Consider the following 25447-nt stretch of genomic DNA (forward strand, 5'->3'; position numbering starts at 1 on the left):
TCGGTTGTTGGGTACCGATTTGGTACAGGATGCCTTGGATAAGGTCAAGATTATTCAAGATCGACTTCGCACAGCTCAGTCTAGGCAAAAGAGTTATGCCGACCGTAAAGTTCGTGATATTGCATTCATGGGTGGAGAAAGAATATTGCTCTGGTATTCACCTGTGAAGGTGTAATGAGGTTCGGAAAGAAGGGCAAGTTGAGCCCTGGGTATATCGGACCCTTTGAAATTCTTGAAATGGTGGGTGAAGTAGCCTGCAGGCTTGCATTTCCACCTAGTTTATCAGCGGTTCATCCGGTGCTCCATGTGTTTATGCTCCGAAAATATCATGGTGACCTGTCCCACGTGTTAGATTTCAGCTCTGTCCAATTGGACAAGGATTTGACTTATGAGGAGGCGCCGATAGCCATTCTAGACCGGCAGGTTCGTCAGTTGAGGTCAAAGAGTTACCCTTCAGTTCGAGTGCAGTGGAGAGGTCACCATGTTGAGGCAGCTACTTGGGAGTCCGAGTCGGACATGCGAAGTAGATATCCCAACTTGTTCGCTAGTTCAGGTACTTTTCTAAGTTCGTTCGAGGACGAACGGTTGTTTTAGAGGTGGAGATTGTGATGACCCAAAGGGTCATCTTGTGAATTAAGACTCTATTCCGGGCCCGTTAGCCTTAAAACCTTATTTTTACTCACCTCTATTTGCGTGCACAGTTCGGGCGTAAATCCGGAAAGCCTTTATGTGAAAATTTATGAAGTAATAATTTTTGGGGTTTAAAATTAATTTTTAGTTGACTATGGTCAATATTTTAAGTAAACGGACTCGGATCCGTGTTTTGACGTTCCCGGAAGGTCCGTAGTAAAATATGGGACTTGGGCGTATACCCGGAATCGAATTCCGAGTTCCCTAGCTCAAGAAATGAATTTTTGATGAAAATTGTAAGACTCAAATTCTATGGATTTAAAAAAATTGATTAATGTTTGATCTCGTTGGTATCGGGCCAGTATTTTATTCCGGAGCCCGGTACAGGTTTAATATAATATATAAGTCATGTCTGTGAAATTTGGTAGAAATCGGAGTTGATTTGACGTGATTCGGACGTCCGGTTGAGAAAATAGTAGTTTTGAAATATTCTTGAGGAAATCATGAGTTTTGGTGCAAAATCCATAGTTTTAGGTGTTAGTTTTGTGATTTGATCGCACGAGCAAGTTCATATGATGTTTTTAGACTTGCGTGCATGTTTAGTTTGGAGCCCCGAGGGCTCGGGTGAGTTTCAGATAGGCCACGGGATGTTTTGAACTTAGAACATTTTGCTGGTATAGCTGAACCTGTTGCAGGCCTCTGATCTCGCAATTATCTGATCAGGCATCGCAAATGCGAACCAAGCAGGTATGGAAATTGCGAGGTTTTTACCGCAATTGCGAAGAAAGTCTAGGCCACCAGTTCTCACAATTGCGAGTTTATCTTCGCAATTGCGAAGGGCCAATTGTCGCAAATGCGACATACTCTTCGCATTTGCGAAGGCAGCAGAAATGTGAAGTTTCTCGCATTTGCGATGAATCCTTCGCATTTGCGAGCTTCGCAATTGCGAAACTCAGGTCGCAAATGCGACATCCGCAGCTGATAACTTAGGACTTAGACGGGATTTTTCATTCATTCTTCAATTTTTCGAACCCTAAACCTCAAGAGGCGATTTTTGGGCGATTTTTACGGGAAAACATTAGGGTAAGTGTTCCTTATCCTATATTGATTATATTTCATGATTTCATACTCATTTATATCATGAATCCGTGAATTTATGGAAGAAAAATCAGATTTTTATAAATTCTTCCAAAAAACAAAAATTTAAGATTTGAAGGTCCATTTGATATCGGAATTGGATAATTTTTGTATGGTTGGACTCATCTCGGAATGGGTGTTCGTATTTCGTAAGCTTTTCCGAGATTTGAGACGTGGGTCTCACTGCCGAATATTTTAATGAATTTTGAATTTTATCCAGAAAATTAATAAATTCATATGGAATTAATTCCAATGATTCGTATTGAGTATATTGAATTGTTTGTGAACAGATTTGAAGCTTTTGGAGACAAATTTAAAAGGAAAAGTTGTGGTTGAGTAATTGATTGGAGGAGCGGGTTTCACGTCGCAACAGGATTGATTATAATGAATATATTGGAGGATCGGGTTGCACGCCGCAACAGAATTAATGATAATGAATATATTGGAGGATCGGGTTGCACGCCACAACAGAATTAATTATAATGAATATATTGGAGGTTCGGGTTGCACGCCGCAAAAGACTTATTAAAAGTCCATATTGGAGGATCGGGTTGCACACCGCGACAGACTTATTTAAAAGTCGACATACATATATATATTGGGGGATCGGGTTCCACGCCGCAACAGACTTAATTAAAATGAATATATTTGAGGAGCAGGTTGCACGCCGCAATAGAATTGAATGTGAATATATTGTGAGAGTGGGTTGCACGCTGCAACAGAATTGATGGAAATGATAATTGGTTATGAATGCTGAGTTGGCTTCAATTATTATAAACGAGTTACTTGATTTATTTCTATTATTGTTGTTGTTACTAATATTGCGTACAGGTAATGTAAGTGACCCGCCTTAGCCTCGTCACTACTTCGTCGAAGTTAGGCTTAGCACTTACCGGTACATGGGGTCGGTTATACTAATACTATACTATGCACTTCTTGTGCAGATTTTGGAGTTGGTCCCAGCGGCATACCATAGACTTGCTTGGATTTCAGCAACTCAGAGGAGATTTGAGGTATAATTGCACGGCGTTCGCAGTTCTGAAGTCCCCGTCTACTTTACTTTAGCTGTGTGTTTGTTTCCAGACAACTTTATTTTATTCAGACCTTTATTTGTATTTATTCTAGAAGCTCGTGCACTTGTGACACCAATTCTGGGATGGTATTTAGACACCGTCGTTTTTATGGATTAATCACTATATTTCAGACCTTACTTCTGTGTTTATTTCTTTGTTATTCATAAATCTAAAGATTGTTTAAAAATTGGTTAATATCATTCTAACGTTGACTTGCCTAGCAAGTGAAATGTTAGGCGTTATCATGGTCTGAAGGTAGGAATTTCCGGTCATGACAATATAGCAGTAGGAAACATAAATCAGAAACCTGAAAGATAGGATTTAAGTTCCAGTTAGAGTCTAGAGACTTCGAAACTTCAGTCAAAGTCTGGAGACATAACGACGCACGAATGATCGCGTCCAAATGCACACCTCTAAAATGGTATGAAACGGTCATTTGCAATTATAGTAACCCAACTAAGAGTCGGAGGCATATGGAGCTAAGATGGGAGTTAGAGGTATATATTTTAATGCGCGTGATTGAATTACCTTGATTTGTACTTCCACAAAAAGGTTTATTTTCTATTTCTAATTTTACACTAAAGATTGCATAAGAAAGAAAGAAGAGTAGGATAATTGTTTTTGAAGTTTTTCAAATTGATAAAAAGCCTGGGTTGTAACCATTGCCTAGGTGTTTGATAAATGGGATAAAGACTTTAATGCTTGTTCTGTTGACTGGGGTGTATTATAACTATCGGCACTAAATTACCCACTCAATACCTCTCGGTCAGAGAGTAGTTTTACACAATTTGGCTTTCTGAAGACCAAATGGGTATCACACAAAATAGTTGATAAAAGCTCAAGTCAGGTTATTACTATCTCTAGGTTGAACCCTTTAATTGAATCTCTCAATTGACCCAATTCCTTGTTAACCAAGTTATACTAGACTAGGTCTCTCTTTCTCAAGAAGAGACTAAGTCAAATAGGCATGAATTAATGTTTGCAACTAATAATTTCTCAAATTAAAGCATGAACGAGGCTAAATAATAAATACCCAATCATAAACAAGCACTAATTTAATTACCCATAAGGTCAACACACTAGGGTTGGGTCACAACCCTAGTGAAAATTTAGCTACTCATAATTGGGTTTGAAGAGAATGAAGAAGAAAAACTAATTAAATTCATAATATAAGCTTAAAATAATAAAAGCAGAAAAGAAAAACGGCTACAGTAATTGCTGATGTTCAAAACTTGACCTAATTTCGTGAAACTCTTCTATTTATAAAAGTTTGAAAATCTCGGACAAAAATGCCCATCGGGAGGTTTTGTGGCCGCACAATTACATGTGCGGTCCGCAGACTTCTTCATCTAGCAGGAGCTGGGATTCTGCGGCCGCACATTCTGTACTACGTCCGTGAGGCAACATTTATGCGGTCTGCAGATTTAGAACTGCGGCCGCAAATCACTCTTCTACGGTCCGCAATAGTAGGATTGCGGCTGCAAGACAAATTTCTTCGGCCGCACAAATCTTGTGTGGTCCGCAATTCTCTATAGCTCCGGAGTTGGTCTTTTTGCAATCTCTCTGATCTTGACCTTTATCCCATCTTTTGCGGCCGCACAATTTATGTGCGGAGTGCACAAATGTCTGCTGAGTTTTCGTTCTTTGTTTGCGGCCGCGGGTGGAATTATGCGGCCCGCAATTTCTTTTGTGGCCGCAGAATTCCTTCCGCGGACCACACATTGTGTGCCTCTGTGCCCTTTGTTACCTTGTGCTTGGACTACTCCTCTTTGAGTCGGATTTCATCTCGGGAGCCCAGCTTCTAGCATTCCTGCAATTTTGTACAATTTCATTAGTTCCGGGAGCATAATTCAATGCCATTAGACTAAAACAAAAGTTAAAAGGCATTAATAAGCAGTCAAAATCCCCACTTATCAACTCCTCTAAACTTAAGTCTTTGCTTGTCCTCAAGCAAATACATTAGTACCCACCTCCACAAGTTAAGTGTCATTTCAGCGAGTCGAAGGTGAGCCATTCACAAATCAGTTGGGACCAATAATTACCCACACTACCTATGTATTATCAACAAGGCGATAAATTAAACATTTATGCACATATAGCTCTAAAGTGACATTTGAGCATCAAAAATTGACTTTACTCATCAAGGACTCTTTCTCTATCATGTAGGTCATTGTGGATTCTAAACTCTTCCTCCTCTACTCTTCGGTTGCCTGGCTCACTTAAGAAATTTAGCATTCAATCCAAGAATTTATGAAAGGTTCACTCATCTCTCTCAAAAGAATGTCACAAGTACGGATTCAAGTACCATAGGCTTGCCCCTCATATAGATCGCCACTAATGTAAACTCACTCGGCTTGAAATCAAGTAGGTATTCTTTCGGGATGTAATGAAGGCTTTTGGATTAGGATTGGATACAATATGGTTGAGTGATTACACCTTCCTTAAGCACTCCATCATTCATTTCTCGGCTCACACTTTACCAATTCCTTAAGGCACTTTCTTTTTCTTGGGAGACTAGAGAGACTTAACTTCACTCTTTCTTGATCATTACATTCATATTTCTCCATATTTGGGATCATTTCCTTTCTTTGACCCTTCAACTCTTCTACTTATTCATTTTGTTGCATTTTTCTTTTTGTTCTTTTCTTTTCTTTGCCTTTTCTTCTCATAATTTTTTTTTCTCTTTTTGTGCCTTGGTACCCTTTTTAAATTTCCTCGTCTCTCCCCCAAACTTACATTTTTATCCATTTGTTTTACATGAGTGTTAAGGAAAGCTCGGATGCCAAGAGAGGGTCACAATAGAACGGGTAAAGGCTTGTAACATGTTTTCAAATGAGAAAGGCTAAAGGCTCGAAGAGGTTGACTAGGGATGACATCATTGGTAGGCAATAGAAAACTCAAAAGGGCCAAGTAAAGCCTACAATCACTTCTCAAGCCAATCAAAACTTAGGATTTCGCCTTGAAATACAACCGGGACAAGTTCTAGACCTTTCGCACGGGTACTTGGACTAACAACAAAGCAACTCACCTCTCACGCAACTGGATTATTAAAGAGGATAGAGTTCATGGCCCACAACGACCACATTCAAGTTTGAAAATTACTATGGTTCAATTAAACCACTTGATGGTTGCCAAAGTCAACACAAGAGTCACAAAGTCACTAACTAGAGCTATTTCTTTCAAAAACCTTATTTTTAACCATAAGCACATAGTTAAGTGTGTAGGTACCAAATGAAGAACGATTGACTCTTCGAGCATGACTCAATTAGGTCTTTTTATTCATTACTACTATTATTATTACCTAAACACAAAACAGACTCATTTTCTTAAGAAAGTTTTCATGCCATCCGTCGTTGGGACGAGTCACCAGGTTCACACAATGACTACCTTTGGAAAGATATGTGGCATTAAGAAAACTAAAGGCTTACTATCTATTGAAACATAAAAAGAAGCTACTAAATCAAAAAGAATCTACTAATTCAAAAAGAAGCTACTAAATTAAACACTAGCTAATAAGAAAACAAACATAAAGAAGCTACAAAGCAAAAACTATCGAAAGCATAACGAATATACATAATGAGAGAGAAAGAGAAGATATATACATAATGAGAGAAGAAGAAGAAGAAAATAGTATCAAGTTATTACAAGCCAAATGTCTCAGAATCATCAAATAAGACCAAATAAACTCCACCCCCTGGATAAAAATAAGCATTATCCCCAATGCTTAACAAAATAAGAGTAAAGGAAGGGAAAGAGTGAAGAAGACTCCTTATGGCTCCTTGGACATCTCTATGTCCCCAACAATGTCACCACCCTCAGTCTCTTCCAACCGGATCTCATCATCCTTAACTTTGGGAGTCACTAGGTTGGTGAACATCTGACGCACTACCTCGGCAGTGTCGGCAGCAGAGTTTGGCTCCTTAGACTGGCCAGTTGGTGCTACCGGTACTGATGGTGCTACAGGATCTGGGCCTGAAGGGTGTGGGTCAAGCAGCATGTCGAAGGGGATATCTCCGACTGCAGCAAGCTTTGTAACCTGTCTCCAGAGCTTGTCCACTGATTTCTTGATGGCATGAGACTTTTTCATTTTCTTGACTTCTTTGCACAGCTCTTAGATCACTGACCCGTGTTGTACCAGGGTAGCCCGATGGTGTTCTAGTTCTCCAGGAGCTTCTTCAATGTTTCTTCCACAGTCGGGGGAACCTGAGGTGCCTGAATAGAAGACTGTGCTGCAACAGTACTGGATAAGTCAGGCAGCTTTGCAGTGGCTGTCTGCATCTAGTTGTTGAGGCTTGCCAATGTCTGGGAGACTCACAACGCAGAATGTAGAGCAGTAGGCATGGGCACCGGCTTCAAAGACGAGGTGGAACCTGTGGCAGGAACTGCAGTGGGAATTGAAGATGGTGGTGGAGGCATAGCTGCGGCACTAGATGAAGGCTCGGCCGAAGTGGATGGAACATCAATTGCCTCTGTAACTACCACCGATGGCTTATCAGACTGGCCAGTGGTGGTAGACGGCTGACCCTTTTTCTTAGGGTTGTGTGCATCCATCAGTGAGTACCATGAGAAAGGCTTCTTCGGCCACACCTTTGTATCAAAGTCCCTCGGCTCTACCCTCACATCCGTGAGATACTCTGTAATAGTGTTGGGATATGGGTAGGACGTGTTAGCTTGCCGAGCGATCACAGAGATACTGGACGACATCACGGAACCCACGTTGATAGGGTACATGGCCATGATAGAAGCAACTAGAACTGCCCGAGGGATCGAAAGATAGGTCTCATTCTGGCACGGGCCTAGTCTGCTGCAGACAAAGGTTTTCCACTCTTTTGCCTCAAAGTTCAGAGTGTTCTGTGAATAGAAACCTCTGTTGTGATCCATGGTGGTGGTGGCCCAGGAACTGCTAGAATGTCTGCTAGACAAGGACGATCTGCATCCCCAAGTGCGCACTTCTCTAAGTACTCTGTAGGCTCGAGATCATCAAATCCCAAATATGTGTTCAATGTGTGTTGATCAAATCCCAATTTGAGGTTTCTCACTTTTGTCACCTTTGTCCCTTTCTTGATATGCGCCACATTGGCGTAGAATTCTCAGATAAGGTACTCCTTAGCATCCACCACGCTTTGGATAAACCACATCCACCCTTTGCGTTCTCTAAACTGTCTGAATACTGCAGGGTTATACCTCTCCAGATATTTCAATTAAAATTGTCGCTCAATAGTGAGCAACCTCACTGGCCACCATTCACGGAAGCTGGAGAAGGCGGCCAAGCTGACAAATCGGTCCTCCCATACCTCTTTCTTCTTCGACCTTTTAAGGTCATCAACTGTAGCATCTCCCCCTCTGCCATCATCGAGGATGTCCTGAACTGATGTCTCTAGTGCCTTAGGGACAAGTGTAGCGAAAGGCTCAAAAGCCTGACTAGCACTTTCCGAACCCTCGAAAGTGCTATGTGATGATGATGGCTCGTCCCTCAGTTGAAACCTCCTTAATGGCCTGGACTATACTGTGGTTGTTCCTGAAGAGAGGCTGAGTTTCCCTCTAATACGTCCCTAGATAGTACATAAGAACTGGTCTCGGAAAGGCCTGCACCTCTCCCGACTGCTATTTTCTTTCAAATTTCATGTTGTTGGGCACTAGGTAAGGGTATCTTCCCTTATCCCGAGAAGGGTCACCCCTTCTTTTCGAAGTGTCGTCTCTACCTCTAGATTGAACCATTTTCTGTACCAAGCAAAGGCGATTGTTAGTTGCAATTCAAGTTCAGACATACAATGGATGTAAGGACACACCAGAAGACACAGTGAGGAACACAGTTGAAATATGCTTGCAGGATAGGGATCTGTGGTCCGCACATTTTTCATTGCGGCCGCAAAATGGGCCTTGCGGACCGCATAATTTTCTCTTGCGGCCGCAGATGTGAAGTGCGGTCTGCAGATTTTTCATTGCGGCCGCAACTCATAAACCAAAAATATGCCAACTATCTGATGACAGATAATTGGCTGATGTGCGGCCGCAATATGTTTTCTGCGGACCGCACATTTTGTCTTGTGGCCTCATATTGAATCAAAAATATTACACTTCTCTGAAGACAGTAAAATAGTTGTTTTGCGGCCACAATGGAAATTCTGCGGTCCGCAAAATTTTCCTTGCGGCCGTAGACCCATTCATTCCTAGAGTTACCCTAGACTCAACTTCTGCGGACCGCATAATTTCTTGTGTGGCCGCAGATTTCAAACAATTACGAATGGTCAGTACCTTTATCTAGGGCTTGCAATTTGTTGCACAAATTTTGACATGGAAACAACGTACAAGCATGAAAATCTATTGACCCATTCCCCCTAAAGCATGTACCAGTTGACCCACTACAGATTTACCCCCCACATGGTTGTATAGTTAAATTCTACAAACAAATGACCTAAAATTTTGACTAAATTCTAAATACAATTAAAAGAAATTAACAAGACTATGAAGCATACCAAGTGAGTGAGTGTAATGAGTGACGGATCAAAGGTGTTGTAAGAATGCACAGGTAGACTCAGCAAGAAACTTCTAAGAGATTATGTGATTTGTTTTTTGCTCAAAGAGGGAAAAGGGTAACAGTGACCCTAGCCCTCTATTTATATGCTTGAAGTTCAGAAGAGGAAGAGGGGCGAGTGCGGCCACAGAATTCCAGTCGCGGACTGCACTCGGTTACCTAGTGAGATTAAACCTTTGTTCTGTTTGTGGTCCATAGAATTTTATGTGTGACCGCAGATTTTGTGTTACGGCCACAGATTGGTCATTTTTATGACAAGCCAACTTCAGAGAGCTGTCAATTTCCACCTTCAATCTGTGCGATCCACAAGTCAATTATGCGGCCGCAGAGAACCTTTTTACTGCAGTAACCATAATTACGTGGTCTACACAATGCAACTGCGGTCCGTAATTCTTTCGACACTTAACCATATTTCTAGCCACAATTTCTGTAAAGCACACTCATCCCTGCAGCACACTTCAAATCAAATTAGTACAAAAATAACACCTAACTACAAAAGAAACAAAGAAAAGAAAAAGAAACATGGGTTGCCTCCCAAGAAGCGCTTGATTTAACGTCGCGGCATGCCGCAGAATACCATCAGTTGAAATGAATCACCACTATGACTTGGCCATCTCCAACTTTTCCCAAATAGTGTTTCACCTGGTGACCATTGACTCGAAATACCTCATTGTTTTTGTTCTTCAAGTCCAATGCACCAAAAGGTGTCACACCTACAATTTCAAAAGGACCACTCCATTTAGACTTTAGCTTTCTGAAAAACATCCTTAACCTCGAGTTGAACAACAATAGGAGATCCCTCACCTTGAACTCTTTATTCCAAATGTATTTGTCATGAAGATATTTCATCTTTTCTTTGTACAAGGACGAACTTGCATAAGCATGATACCAGATCTCATCCAATTCATTCAAATGTGCAACTCTCAAGTTAGCGGCTACATCCCAATCAAGATTCAACTTATTTAGAGCACACATGGCTTTGTACTCAAGTTCCACCGGAAGATGACAAGCTTTTTCGAACACCAACCGGTATGGCGACATTTCGATAGGTGTTTTGTAAGTCGTCCGATAAGCACATAATATATTATCAATCTTCTTGGACCAATCCGCCCGGTTAGCATTCACTGTTTTGGACAAAATACTCTTTATCTCCCGGTTGGAGACTTTCACCTGACCGCTTGCTTGTGGATGGTAAGGAGTCGTGACTTTATGAGTAACTCCATACTTACTAAGTAAAGTGTCGAAAGCCTTGTTGCAAAAATGCGACCCCCCATCGCTTATGATATCCCGCGGAGTACCAAACCTTGTGAAAATATTCTTCTTCAAGAATGCCACCACACTTCTCGTCTCATTGTTAGGTAGAGCAACGACCTCAACCCATTTAGACATATAATCAACCGCGACCAAGATGTAGGTATTTCCATAAGAACTCACAAAAGGACCCATGAAGTCAATACCCCACACATCAAAGATATCAATCTCCAAAATGGTAGTGAGAGGCATTTCATTTTTCTTCAAGATTCCACCGTCCCATTGACATTCATCACATCTTTTCATTACATCACTTGCATCCTTGTAAATAGTGGGCCAATAGAAACCACAACTTAGCACTTTGGCCGCCGTTCTTGCTCCACCATGATGACCACCATATGGTGAAGAATGACAAGCCCCAAGAATTTTACCTTGTTTTTCTTCCGGTACACATCTTCTAATCACCCAATCTGTGCAAATTTGGAAAAGGTATGGTTCATCCCAATTATAATCTTGATAATCTCGTTTGAGCCTCTTCCTTTGGTTTGAAGAGAACTCATCAGGAATGATTCCACACACAAGGAAATTTGCTAGATCCGCGAACCATGGCACCTCCTTCATTGAAATAGCCAAGAGTTGCTCATCGAGGAAGGAGTCATTGATTTCAAGGCCATCTTGTGGCCTCCCCTCATCCTCCAAACGAGACAAGTAGTCTGCCACTTGATTTTCACTCCCTTTTCTATCTTGGATGTCAATATCAAACTCTTGCAACAAAAGCACCCATCTCATCAACCGAGCTTTGGAATCTTTCTTGCTCATAAGATAACGAAGTGCCGCATGATCCGTGTGGATAATAACTTTTGCACCCATCAAGTACGGGCGAAATTTGTCAATTGCAAATATAATGGCAAGGAGCTCCTTCTCCATAACAGTATAGTTGACTTGGGAACCATTCATGGTCTTACTAGCGTAGTAGACCGGATGAAAAATCTTGTTGATGTGTTGCCTCAGAACAACCCCAACTGCTACGTCACTAGCATCACACATGAGCTCAAAAGGGACACTCTAATTTAGAGCGGTGATGATTTGAGTGGTTGTCAACTTGAACTTTAACAATTAAAAGGCTCTCATGCAATCATCATTGAAGTTAAACTTAGCATCTTTCTCAAGAATCTTGCACAACGGGTTCACCACCTTAGAAAAAGCTTTGATGAAACGCCGGTAAAACCCCGCGTGCCCTAAGAAACTCCGCACACCTTTCACCGAAGTTGGAGGTGGAAGTTTAGAAATCACCTCAATCTTTACCTTGTCAACTTCAATTCAATTATTTGAGATTTTGTGGCCAAGGACTAAGCCTTCCTCTACCATGAGATAACATTTCTCCCAATTGAGCACCAAATTCGTTTCTTCACATCTTGCCAATACTTTATCTAAATTTGCAAGATAATTATCAAAGGAATCCCCAACCACCGAGAAGTCATCCATAAAAACTTCAAGGTAGTCCTCCACCATATCCGTGAAGATAGCCATCATACACCTTTGAAAAGTCATCGGTGCATTACACAAATCAAATGGCATCCGCTTGAAGGCGAAAGTACCATAGGGACATGTAAAGGTTTTTTTATGTTGATCCTCCGGAGCAATAAGGATTTGGTTGTAGCCCTAATACCCGTCAAGGAAGCAATAGAAAGCACGGACGGCCAACCTATCAAGCATTTGGTCTAGGAAGGGAAGTTCTTTGAGCTTGCGATAGTCCATACACACTCTCCAACTGGTCACCGTTCTTGTAGGAATCAACTCCTTCTTGCCAACTGTGACCACCGTCATGCCCCCCCTTCTTTGGGACACATTGAACCAGAGAAGTCCATGAACTATCGAAAATGGGGTAGACAACCCCGGCATCCAACCACTTGATAATCTCCTTTTTGAAAACTTCTTGCATAGCCTCATTTAGTCTCCTTTGATGTTCAATAGATTATTTGGCACCTTCCTCTAAGTTGATCTTATGCATGCAAAATGCGAGGCTTATTCCCCACATATCCGCCAATGTCCACCCAATAGCCTTTTTCCTCTTATGTAGCACTGCCAATGTAGAATCTACCTGCACGTTAGTCAAACAAGATGAAAGAATAACCGGTAAAGTAGAAATGGGCCTAGAACTTCATACCGAAGATGTGGAGGCAATGACTTCAACTCCAAGGTTGGAGTCTCTTCAATGGAAGGCTTTGTAGGAGGAGTATTCCTATTTTCAAGATCCAAGGATAGTTTCTGGGGTGCATAATTGTACGACCCCATTCCTTGCAAAGAGTTCACACATTCCATAAAGCCATCTATCTCGTCATCATCAAAGTTGATCAAGACAGCCTCCAACCTATCACCAACATTGATTGTGGCACATATATCATCAACAATAACATCGGTCACCAAGTCCACAAAAGAACACACCTCGTTGCTCTTTGGTTGTCGCATGGACTTGCACAAATGAAATACAAATTTTTATCACCCACCCGGAAAGTGAGTTCTCTGGCTTCCACATCACAAAGAGCGTTCCCCGTAGCAAGGAAGGGTCTTCCAAGAATAATCGGCACCTCATAATCCACTTCACAATCAAGAATGACAAAATCCTCCAAAATAATTAATTTATCAACACGAACAATGACATCTTCAATCACTCCGAAAGGTCTCTTCATGATATGATCGGCCATTTGCAATCTCATAGAGGTGGGTCTTGGTTGCCCAATTTCCAAGGTATTGAAAACCTAATATGGCATCAAATTGATACTTTCCCCAAGATCACACAGAGCTTTAGCAAACTCGGCACTCCCAATTGTATAAGAAAATGTGAAAACACCGGGATCTTCCAACTTAGGATCCATTAAATGCAAAATTTCACTCACTTGATGAGTGACTTTGATAGTTTCAAAATTCATTGACCGCTTCTTTGTCACAAGATCCTTCATAAACTTTGCATAACCAGACATTTGTTACAAAGCTTCAACTCATGTCATATTGATTGAGAGACTCTTCATCATTTGGATGAACTTTTTGAATTGATTCTCGCCATTTTGTTTGGCAAGTCTTTGAGGATATGGAGGTGGAGGCTTAGGCAATGGTGCCTTAGTCTTTTGCACTACCGGATCCGGTATGTCAATAACGTGATCCATAGACGGGTTTACCTCCTATTGAGTCTCTTCTACACTATCATCAATATCAATCCAAACTTCATCATTTGTTTGCACCACATCGTTTGGGACCTCTTCTTCTTGTACTACTTGCTCATCATCCACAAGTTGCCTTTGACTTGAGGTGGGTGCATTCCTACCTTTTTCACTTCTTGTAGTAATGTCCATGGCATGCTCCGTATTGTTCCCACCCTTTGGGTTCACCACCGTGTCACTTGGTAGTTCCCCTTAGGATGAGAATTGAGAGCTTGACGAATTTGCCCCATTTGCGCTTCTAAATTGCGGATCGATGTGTTGTGTGAGGCAAGTTGGGCATCTGAATCGGCATTCTTTTCCATTATTTTCTTTAACATGTTCTTAATATGCTCCATCTTGTTGTTTGAAGATCTAGGACCATGGGAAGGATAAAGAGGCGGGTTGCTCGGTTGTTGATACATCGGGGGGCTTTGAAAACCCGAACCACGATTGTCTTGATTATTGTTCCATCCGCCTTGATTGTTACCACCCCAATTTTCTTGATTATTATTGTTATGCCAATTTCCTTGATTATTGCCACTATTCCAATTTCCTTGATTGTTTCCACCATTCCAATTTCCTTGGTTGTGAGAATTCCAATTGCCTTGATTGTTTAGAGGCCGCCATTGTTGTTGGCTTGGGCCTTGGAATTTATTTCATGTCCTTGAAAGTTATTCACATATTGCACCTCTTCTTCTTGGTCATTGTAAGAATCATCTTTGATCAAAACCACTTTCCTCTTGCACAAAATTTTCCACTCGATGTTACACTTGTGGACCCTTGGTTCTCCTTTTGTTAACCATCATGTTCACTCCCTCCATGGCATTGACTTCCTTAAGATTTTGCACTTGTTGAACTTGAGCCTTTTCTAGTTGATTCATGGTAGTAGTCAATTCGGCTATGGCTTGCCTATGGTCATACAACTTTTTGTGAAGGTGGATCACGTTGGGATCACCTTGTGGAACATTGGCCTGGGATTGCCACGCCGATAATATTTCTGCCATTTCATTTAAAATCTCACATGCCTCTGCATAAGGCGTAGTCATAAAATTTCCACCGACAAGTTGATTTACCACACATTGGTAGGTCGTGTTAATCCCACGATAGAAGGTTTGTTGAATCATGCTTTCCATCATATCATTGTTGGGACATTCCTTGAACATTATTCTATACTGCTCCCATATCTCGTGTAGTGGTTCATTGGGCTCTTGCTTAAATGCCAAAATTTCATCCCGAAGTGTAGACATGTGCCCCGGAAAGAAGAACTTTGAAATAAACTTTTTCTCCAACTCATCCCAAGTGTGAATGGAATAGTTCGGCAAACGTTTCAACCAATCTAAAGCTTTCCCCCGTAGAGAGAAGGGAAAAAGTTTTAGCCTCAATATATCCTCGGAGACATTTCTTTGCTTGCTACCCCAACAAGTGTCCACAAACCCCTTCAAATATTTGTATGCATTTTGACTTGGAGCACTGGTGAAGAAACCTCGTTACTCTAGCAAAGAGAGCATCATGTTGGTGACTTGAAAGTTTCCCACCCTAATATAGGGAGGGACTATTGCACTTGCATATCCTTCATTGGGTAACACCCGGTGTGGAGCCGCTCGTGGTGGAAGTTGGGGTGGAATATGCACATTGTCATGAGGCACTCGGCCTCTTCTATTGGCTTGAGGTTTAAGAGGAACCTCATTCACTTGGTCATCCTCAATGTCCACATCCAACAAAGCAATATTTTCGAGCTCATTGTTTGCCATGGTTGTACCTACGATTTTTCAAACAAGTTAGTAATATGGAAGAAAAAGAAGATACTCCGAAAGAACACCCAAATATATAGCTAACGCCGTTTTTAACTCCCTAGCAACGGCGCCAAAAATTGATCGCGTTCAAATGCACACCTCTAAAATTGTATGAAACGGTCGTTTGCAATTATAGTAACCCAACTAAGAGTCGGGGTCGAATCCGCAGGGAGCTAAGATGAGAGTTAGAGGTATATATTTTAATGCGCGTGATTGAATTATCTTGATTTGTACTTCCACAAAAAGGTTTGTTTTCTATTTCTAAATTTACACTAAAGATTGCAGAATAAAAAAAGAAGACTAGAATAATTGTTTTTGAGGTTTTTCAAATTGATAAAAAGCCTGGGTTGTAACCATTGCCTAGGTGTTTGACTAATGGGATAAAGACTTTAATGCTTGTTCTGTTGACTGGGGTGTATTACAGCTATCAACTCTAAATTACCCACTCAATACCTCTCGGTCAGAAAGTAGTTTTGCCCAATTTGGCTTTCTGAAGACCAAATGGGTATCACACAAAACAGTTGATAAAAGCTCAAGTCAGGTTATTACTATCTCTAGGTTGAACCCTTTAATTGGGTGAATCAATCTCTCAATTGACCCAATTCCTTATTAGCCAAGTTATCCTAGACTATGTCTCTCTTTCTCAAGAAAAGACTAAGTCAAATAGGCATGAACTAATGTTTGCAATCATTAATTCCTCAAATTAAAGCATGAACTAGGCTAAATAATAAATACTCAATCATAAACAAGCACTAATTTAATTACCCATAAGGTTAACACACTAGGGTTGGGTCACAACCCTACAGAAAATCTAGCTACTCATACTTGGGTTTGAAGAGAATGAAGAAGAAAGCCTAATTAAACTCATAATATAATCTTAAAATATTAAAATCTATTGTAAAATACACCAAAATATAGTAAACTTCCAAAAGAGGAAAAAAACGGCTACAATAATTGCTGATGTTCACAACTTGACCTAATTTCGTGAAACTCTTCTATTTATACAAGTCTGAAAATCTCGGACAAAAATGCTCCTCGAAACAATTATGCAGCTGCACAATTCCATGTGCGGTCCGCAGACTTCTTCATCTGGCAAGAACTGGGATTCTGCGGCCGCACAATTCTGAACTTAGGCTGCAAGGCAGCATTTATGCGGTCCGCAGATTTAGAACTGCGGCCGCAAGTCACTCTTCTGCGGTCCGCAATAGTAGGATTGCGGCTGCAAGATAATTTTCTGCGCCCGCACAAATCTTGTGCGGTCCGCAATTCTCTGAAGATCTGGACTTGGTCTTTTTGCAATAGCTCTGATCTTGACCTTTAGCCCATCTTTTGCGGCCGCACAATTCATATGCGGACCGCAATTTGCACAAATGTATGCTGAGTTTTTCTTCTTTGTTTGCGACCGCAGGTGGAATTCTGCGGTCCGCAGTTTCTTCTACGGCCGCAGAATTCCTTCTGCGGACCACACATTGTGTGCCTCCATGCCCTTTGTTGCCTTATGCTTGAACTACTCCTCTTTGAGTTAGATTTCATTTCGGGAGCCTAGCTTCCAGCATTCCTGCAATTTTGTACAATTTCATTAGTTCCGGGAGCATAATTCAATGCTTTTAGGCTAAAACAAAAGTTAAAAGGCGTTAATAAGCAGTCAAAATCCCCATTTATCAATGACAACTAAACACTATTGATTATGAACTGACCAACAAATAATCAACAAAACTGAACTAAAAAGAACCAAAAAGAAAACAGACAAGCGACGAAGAAATATTGACTACGAATCAAACCAATGTAACCAACTAAAAGATTAATGAGTCAAGAAGTAGCTCAATTGATCTCAGTCACCTACCGATACGTTTAAACTAATCACTACAAGCAATAAAAGGGATGGTCGGAAGCAACGTACAATAGCATGAAAATAATAGCAAACTACAGATTACTACTTAAATTTATACGAACAACATAAACGTGAATGAAAATTAAACTCTAAGCCTAATGCCAAAAAACAAAAAACAAAATCAAAAAATGGAAGGAGGAAGCAGGGTTTTACCATACGAGGCATCCGATGCTAACTCGAGCCACCAAAAGATGACGAAAACCCCAAGCGGCGGTTGTCCGACCCCGAAGCACAAGTTTTCTTTTAGTAGATACCAAAACAAATAAGCTTTGGCATCATACTTGAAGGAAACGTGGGTCTTTAGGTCGAGTAGGCTAAAAGATAGGGGGTCAGTGGTGGTAAGGTAGTGGTGCGGCAGTGGTGGTGGTGGCCGGGGTTTGGCCAAAATTATTCATCGAAAATTGGGTCCAAAATTGTACTATGTGATAGATCAAGGGAAGACCTACACACTCATGTAGATATTAAGTTATGGTGAGGTCTCAAACTTGATGAATTTGAGGAGAAATAGGCGGCTAGGGTTTCTGTTTTTTGAAGATTCATGGAGTTTGGTTGGGATTTTGAGGACTTGAGTTGGAGATATGGAGAGAGGAGGAGAAGAGGCGGAGATGGTGAGATTTTGGCAGGGATTAGAGGTGCTCCGCTGGCGGTGGCGATTTCTGGCCGACGAAGATGGGCGGCGGACGGCAAGTCTGAGAGAGAGGGGAGAGAGTGAGGAGAAAGAGAAGAGAATGGGAGAGATAAGAGAAAATGAGAGCAAATTTCGGCTAACCTAGGCTTTAAATACCTAGGATGGCAAATAATGAGAGTCGTTGGATCAGGGAGAGATGAAGGGTTGGGACTTGATCTTGCTTCATTTATCAAAACGACGTCGTTTTGGACCTCTCTCAGGCCACATGGTCTGGACCGAGTCCTGGGCTCGAATTTGTGGGTTAATTTTGGTCCAATTAGGTTAAATAAAGCATCAACCCAATATTGAATAAGATATATAAGTTAAATATAAATTAAAAATAAAAATTAATAATATCAAAACTAATACATACTACATATTATTCTCCATAATACATCCAATCAAATAATCCCCTAATGCTGCGCATATATTTAAAGGGGTTCTGTACAATCCAAAAGTCGAAAGCATAAAACGGCAGCTAAACCCATTATTTTCGGCTTTTGCAGAGAATCCAAGATGATTAATTACAGTAGTCGTATGCGACAAAAAAAAAAAAGCTTAAAAGAATCTTCAGAATGATGGCCTTACTAAAGGTAAAACTCAAAGGTAATAGAGTTTCGATATACTATCATGAAAAATCTGCTAATTGGGTTAAGCAATGAAAACTTTGTAAGTCTAAACTTTTGAAAACGATGGAGGGAAAAATATTGGACAATTGGACAGAATGGAGTAATTAAATCAAAGACAACCACATATAATAAATGGAAATAATCTGTAATATTTCTTTCTAAGACTAGCTAGCTATCAGATCCACAAATTATTGCTTATTTTTGGGTTTATTATACCATGAGATGGAGAAAAACAAATTGTGTCCCTACAAGAACAGAATAAAGCAACATGAGACCGAGCTTGTGATTATATTTCCGACAGCCTCTGTACTAGACCAGCCTTTCTCCAACATATATAAACACCTTTTTTTTTGTTTTCCGTTCAATATGGTACCCCGTTTTTAGGTTTGACTAATTCAATTTATGTTTAGAAAAATACATTCCTATTAAAAGGCGATTTCCACTTAAAGGTCCAACTCAATATTTCTACAATTAGTTACAACTTCATTATATAACCCCAACTCACACGTCTATGTTCGACGTGTTCAGTTCCTACCCACATATATTCTTTTCATCTAGCTAACCCCTTGCGTATCATGGAGAGTTTAGGCTCTTGTCCCCCTCTTTGCTCCTTTTTGCTTATCAATGGAATAACCTCACTGAGGTGTTTGAAAAATAAATATATACTCACACTTATAAGCATATTTTAAAATCATGCATAAGTTTCATAAATCTCCATTATTTTTAACTTCCCTCACCAGTCAAATTATTGGGACATAAAATGAAACCGACGGAGCATATATGCACGGACGAAGCTATACTCTGTTAAGGTGATCAATTGATCACCATTCGACAAAAAATTATACCGCATATATAGGTAAAACAGTTGATTTTAAAGGTATATAAGTATGTTTTGATTGTCGGGATTTTTTTTTAACTTTTTTCAAGTTTGAACACTTTGCATATATGTTCTTGCGGATCAAGTGGGAAGCAATATTCAGTTGAATTAATTGAAGCAGTGTAACTTGTCTTTGTTCCCTACCATCTCTTCATACGCTATGTGTTCTCAAACGTAACCATCTCAACCACAACAAATTAAATAAGCATCTACAATATGTCTTGCATACGTACATGTTTAGGGACATGAACATAGTTAGTATTTTCTATTTCTTGTTCATGCATAACAAACAGCATAAACTAGCAAGGGAGAATTCTACAACTTTCCAGTGAAGAAAATCTATATATATGAATACAACATACTATAAACGTGATTATAACTTTCAAATGTATCAAGAGCAAAAACTTGAATTACTAGAAGAAAAAATAAAACACAGGGCGCCATCCTTATACTAACCAAAATTTAAGAATACTATATACTCCAAGTACAACTGAATCATCTACAACAACAACCCAGTAGAATCCCACTAATAGGGTCTGGGAGGGTAGTGTATACGCAGACCTTACCCCTACCCCAAAGGAGTAGAGAGACTGTTTCCGAAAGACCCTCAACTCAAGAAAACAAAAAGACAAAACGACAAGAGGAGACAACATTAGTATCACCACAACAATCATAGAAAAAATAGGAACCCCATGAAATGCAGAAGAAAGATGCAAAGCAAAAACGATAGCTAGTAAATAGGACATGCACTGAAAAACGAAGTAGTAAAACACAACATTGTCACTAGCTACCCTAGACAAAAACCCTACGTGGATAGTCCCATAATGGTACGAAGTAAGTCAAGACTCAACTACATCCTAACCTACAACTCTAATACTCGACCTCCACATCTTCCTATCAAGTGTCATGTTCTCGGAAATCTGGAGCCTCGCCATATCCTGTCTGATCACCTCTCCCCAATACTTTTTAGGCCGCCCTCTACCTCTTCTCGTGCCCTCCACAACCAGCCGCTCACACCTCCTTACTGGAGCATTTGGGCTTCTCCTTTGAACATGTCCGAACCATCTAAGCCTCGCTTCCCGCATCTTGTCATCAATGGGAGCCACGTGCACCTTCTCCCGAATAACATCATTCCTAATCTTATCTATCCTAGTGTGCCCGCACATCCACCTCAATATCCACATTTCTGCTACTTTCATCTTCTAGATATGTGAGTTTTTAACGGGCCAACACTCAGCCCCATATAACATGGCTGGTCTAACCACCGCTTTATAGAACTTACCTTTGAGTATTAGTGGCACTCTCTTGTCACACAGGACTCCAGATGCTAACATCCACTTCATCCATCCTACCCAATACGGTGTGTGACATCCTCGTCGATCTCCCCTCCCCCCTGGATAACCGAACCAAGGTACTTGAAGCTGCCTCTACTCGGGATGACCTGTGATTCAAGCCTCATATCCACGCCCACTTCCCCTGGCTCAGCGCTGAATTTACACTCCAGGTATTCCGTCTTCGTCCTGCTCAACTTGAAACCCTTAGACTCAAGAGCCTGTCTCCAAACCTTTAGCCTCTCGTTAACACCGGCTCGCGACTCATCAATCAGAACTATGTCATCGGCAAATAGCATGCACCATGGCACCTCCCCTTGAATATGGTGTGTTAACGCGTCGATCACGAGGGCGAATAAGAACGGATTGAGCCCCTCCTTTATATAGTTATATCTCAAAAATGAGCCCCTCAGCCTCTCAGCGCAACAACCACCCCCTCCCCTAGATCCAACGAAACAAAACAAGACGATGAGGTTGGTAAGAGAATTTATACATGAAGAAGATACATATAGAAGGAGACAGTATGGTTTATGTTCGAAGAACAAGTTTACACATTAAAGCAGTCAAAGGCCATCAGCTTTTAGTAACGGATTCCTCAACTCAAAATAGTCTGTTACGGAGTATAAACTATCAAAACTAAAATAAAGAGATACAGATGATAATGTGCAAGCCGCAGCACAATGGAACATGTGAAAGATCTAGAGAAGATGACAAATAGGAAACCGCAACCTTATTTGCATGTTGAACACGTACACCAAATCTTCACCAAAATAATTCATCAATGTGATCATATGATAGTAAAGCACAAGCTAGCTGACGAAACCAAAAAAACGCCAGAAAGAACATAGCTCCATATTTTAATAGTCATTTAAGAGATTCACATAGCTAGTAGTTAACTAAGAGAATTTAATACAATTAGATGTTGATGCTCAGACAGTTTAGGAAACGGAAATCCAGCTAAGAATACAACACTAAAAGAAAAAAAGGACAAGAACAAGTGAAAAATCAAATGGAATTTCAAGTGGAAAAATAGAAAAAAATAAGGTTAAATAAAAAGGTCTAGAAACCCAACTTGAGTAGTTCTAAATCTCAACTAAATGATCATCAAATTAGGATAATTAACTATTCTAGATAAAATAAATTAGGGTTTTTTACCAAGAGTGTTCTTGTTATTGCGCATCCAAACCTTGAAAACTTGTCTCCTAATATTTGTCTCTGCACAAAACTGCTGCACTGCTGCCTCATTTTCCTTCTGAATACGCCATCCCAATCCTTCAGCAAAAGCAAACATTTTCTCCTTTTGGTCTTGTGTGAACTTTGTCCTAAACCTTTTTCTCGAACCACTCCCACCACTACTACTAGGGTTAGATACATATTCTTCAATATCCTCTCTTGAAGAAATTGATGGTAATGCCAATGGCCTTTGATGATAACGATATGGGTAGTGGTGGGGTGGGTGGTGAAGGATGGGTGGTGGTGGGGTAGGGTGGTGGAAGTTTAATATTTCTCCTTCAACTTCTTTACGGTGGAAATTTCTGTGACAATTACAAGCAGCACATTTTAGAGCATCTAAAGTACCTTCTTCACCTGAGGGCAGAAATTCTCCGCAACCGTCTACAGCTTGTCCACCTATACCTACGGCATGATTTTTTAAGCACTCTCTATATCTTGGAATAGGAACATTGTTTTTTCTTAAAGTTGCAGCTGCTTGTGAAATTGGACCACCTTCTCCAAGTTCTTGGTAATTATTCTCAGTTGTTGGTATTTGAGGAATATTAGCAATTTCCTCTTCTTGGTCTTCATGTTCTTCATCAAATTCCATCTTGTATTGTTATCACTCTCTCTTTGATGTTTGAACCCACCTACCTACCCATATAATTATTGGATTTAACCCAAAAATGAATCTATAGATAAGGTAAAAGTTTGAACTTTGACTATTTACTTGTGGAGATGGAGTTGTATACATAAAATATAGGTAGTGAGGGTTAGGGAGAGGAAAGAGAAGATTAGTGATTATGGGGAAGATGATCCAAACAAAAGATAAAGAGGAATTTGAGAGTGTGGACACAAATTACAAGCCTGCAAAAAACAAAAAAAGTAGTTTACTTTTTCTTTTATGCTTAGAAAAAAACAGTAAAGTTGTTGTCATGTGAGTGACGAGGAGGTTACAAAAAAAGGAGTTTACTTTTTTTTTTATGCTTAGAAAAAAATAGCAAAATTATTGTCATGTGAGTGACGAGGAGGTTACGAGATTCGAATCATGAAAACAGTCCTCTCGTAAAAATGTAAAATAAGATTGCTTATAATAGACCCTTATAATTTAATTTTTTTCTGGATCTGCACATAACATGAGCTTAATACACCGGATTATCTTTATTATTCTTGATATTATACTGTTTTTTTTCTCTATCTCACTCTCTGTTTCTCAACCCTAAAGTTTACTAAACATGTGGAGGTAACTACTGGAGTAAAGTGGAAATTTTTTACTGGTTTGTGGGCAGTAAATCATGTGCTCCCTCCTGTGAGAGCATTCAGTGTTATTGCTTAATTTGTTGAAAAAATAAGAATATTTTTGGCTTAGAGAGGTAAAAAGTGAAAGAGGGTCTTCTGAGATAACTTTTCAGTAAGCATGAGAATGGAAACAAGTTGGCGTGTTTGCTCTGTATAGTGACGTCTTTTACGCCTGCAAAAAGCCTGTTCGCATGGAAACATTTTCTCTAATTTTCTTTCCCTTTATCTTTGATACTTTTTAGCTGTATGGATACGTTAGAGTTTAGACATTATATAAAAAAAACAATTCTTTTTTCAAATTTTTTTTGAAAACAATGTTTGGTTATCAAAATCTTATAATTTTTCCAATATCACTTGAAAATGCATTTTCAAATTTGATAAATTGGTGAGAACCAGTTTTTCAATTGAAAATGAAAAGGTTGCTAGTGTTTAGTTGCAAAATATATTAAAAAAAGACTTCCAAATATTTTGCAAAAATTATAACCAAACACAACTTCATCTTCAATTCAAATTTTAGTGAAATTCTAAATTTAAAAAAAGAACTTTGGAATTCATGTCCAAACGCCTACTAAGTTACTCCTATAAACATGATCATGTAAACAATATTTACATTTTTATAGTCTCATCTTTAGGAAAAATGTATCTATCTTCATTTTAATCAGATTATAAACTCAAAGTTTTATAAATTATTACTCCCTCCGTCCAAATTTATGTGAGGTTGTTTGACTGAGCATGAAATTTAAGAGGAAAAAAATCGGTAAAACTTATCGTCTAAAACAAGCCGTAGAAAATTCTGTATTGATAAATTATTTTGTTAGAGTAAAATAAAAAGTTTGAAGTTAAATTTTTTTTCTAAATAATTAAACATGTATCACATAAATTAAAACAGATGAGGTATGCTAAAAAATTATTTGCTCCCGATATTTACACTAAATCATTAGATGTGTAACATGTGTTTACGTATAAACTTCTCTCACTTAACCATGGTTAATTAATATTTATTCAATTTTACGTTATTTATCATAGTTTGGCTTGATATAATGTTTAATAAAGAGGTAAATACTTTTGAAACATAGGGCTTTTAGGTGGGGCAAACCTTTTAAGTCTCCTTTGAGAAGTCCAACCCCAAATTTTAATTCTTAAATATTTAGATCACTTTTAGAATTGATGCATAATTAAGCTAATTTCGGTTATAAAATATTTGAAATCAGCCCCAAAATTGTAAAAAAATATGAATTTGTTCAATGTATAATTATTAAAAGTTTGCCAAAAAAAAAAAACACTCAACTGCCTCTCCGCTGTTCCTTCTTCTTTCATAAGTGCGGCAATAATTCTTCTCTCTCCGAGCTCGTTCAATGCAATAAAAATTGCTCAAATTCAGTGATTATTGTGCTCGCATTTCTTCCTTGTCCAAATCCCCGCTGCTCCTTCTACTCGTCCCCTTCATCCTACTCGAATCTTTATTCTTGTTTAGATTTTTTTAATTAAAATATTCAATATTTGGAGACTATTTTTTGAGTAAAACTGCTCAGGTATTAATTACAATAGATATATTCGTTCATATTTTTCATCAGGGGTGTAATAAATCTGTTATTGCTTTGCAATTAGGAAGAAATAATTTTCTGGTTCTTCAAGTTTATTATACTAGGTAATTGACTATTCTTTGTTTATTATAAATAGTTTTTTATTATACACGGTTTCGTGTTTTATTAGCCCTAGTCTACATTACAATAAACTGGAATTACTACTAACTTCGTTGCTAACATGTCGCTAAATTGTCCGTAGCTAACAAAATTTCTTAATAATTTGTTGCTAATCCGTCGGTAAATAGGATCGACAACGAATTTTTCTATTGGCTACAGAATTTGTTATGTCCCTAATTTCTATTTTTTTAGTAGTGTTACTATGTTGGGTCCATTCTTAAT

The 25447-nt window shown here is 39.5% G+C and overlaps 1 protein-coding gene across 2 annotated transcripts; it reads right to left on the bottom strand.

Annotated features, from left to right (window-relative positions):
* Positions 1 to 20105: 20105 nt before the first annotated feature.
* On the bottom strand, positions 20106 to 23083 carry LOC107780616 (zinc-finger homeodomain protein 2-like). 2 transcript variants are annotated; one of them, XM_075231069.1, is made up of 2 exons: positions 22167 to 23083; positions 20106 to 21452 (listed from the first exon to the last, which is right to left on the bottom strand). In XM_075231069.1, the coding sequence occupies exons 1-2, from the start codon at positions 22831 to 22833 to the stop codon at positions 21421 to 21423; spliced, it is 699 nt and encodes a 232-aa protein (XP_075087170.1). In that variant the 5' UTR covers positions 22834 to 23083; the 3' UTR covers positions 20106 to 21420. The 2 variants fall into 2 exon arrangements, with proteins under 2 accessions (XP_075087170.1, XP_016456660.1); XM_016601174.2 differs by lacking the exon at positions 20106 to 21452 and having other exon boundaries at positions 21867 to 23082.
* Between the last annotated feature and the right edge of the window lie 2364 nt (positions 23084 to 25447).

The sequence above is a fragment of the Nicotiana tabacum genome, chromosome 15, assembly GCF_000715075.1.
Source record: "Nicotiana tabacum cultivar K326 chromosome 15, ASM71507v2, whole genome shotgun sequence".
Lineage (NCBI taxonomy): Eukaryota > Viridiplantae > Streptophyta > Magnoliopsida > Solanales > Solanaceae > Nicotiana > Nicotiana tabacum.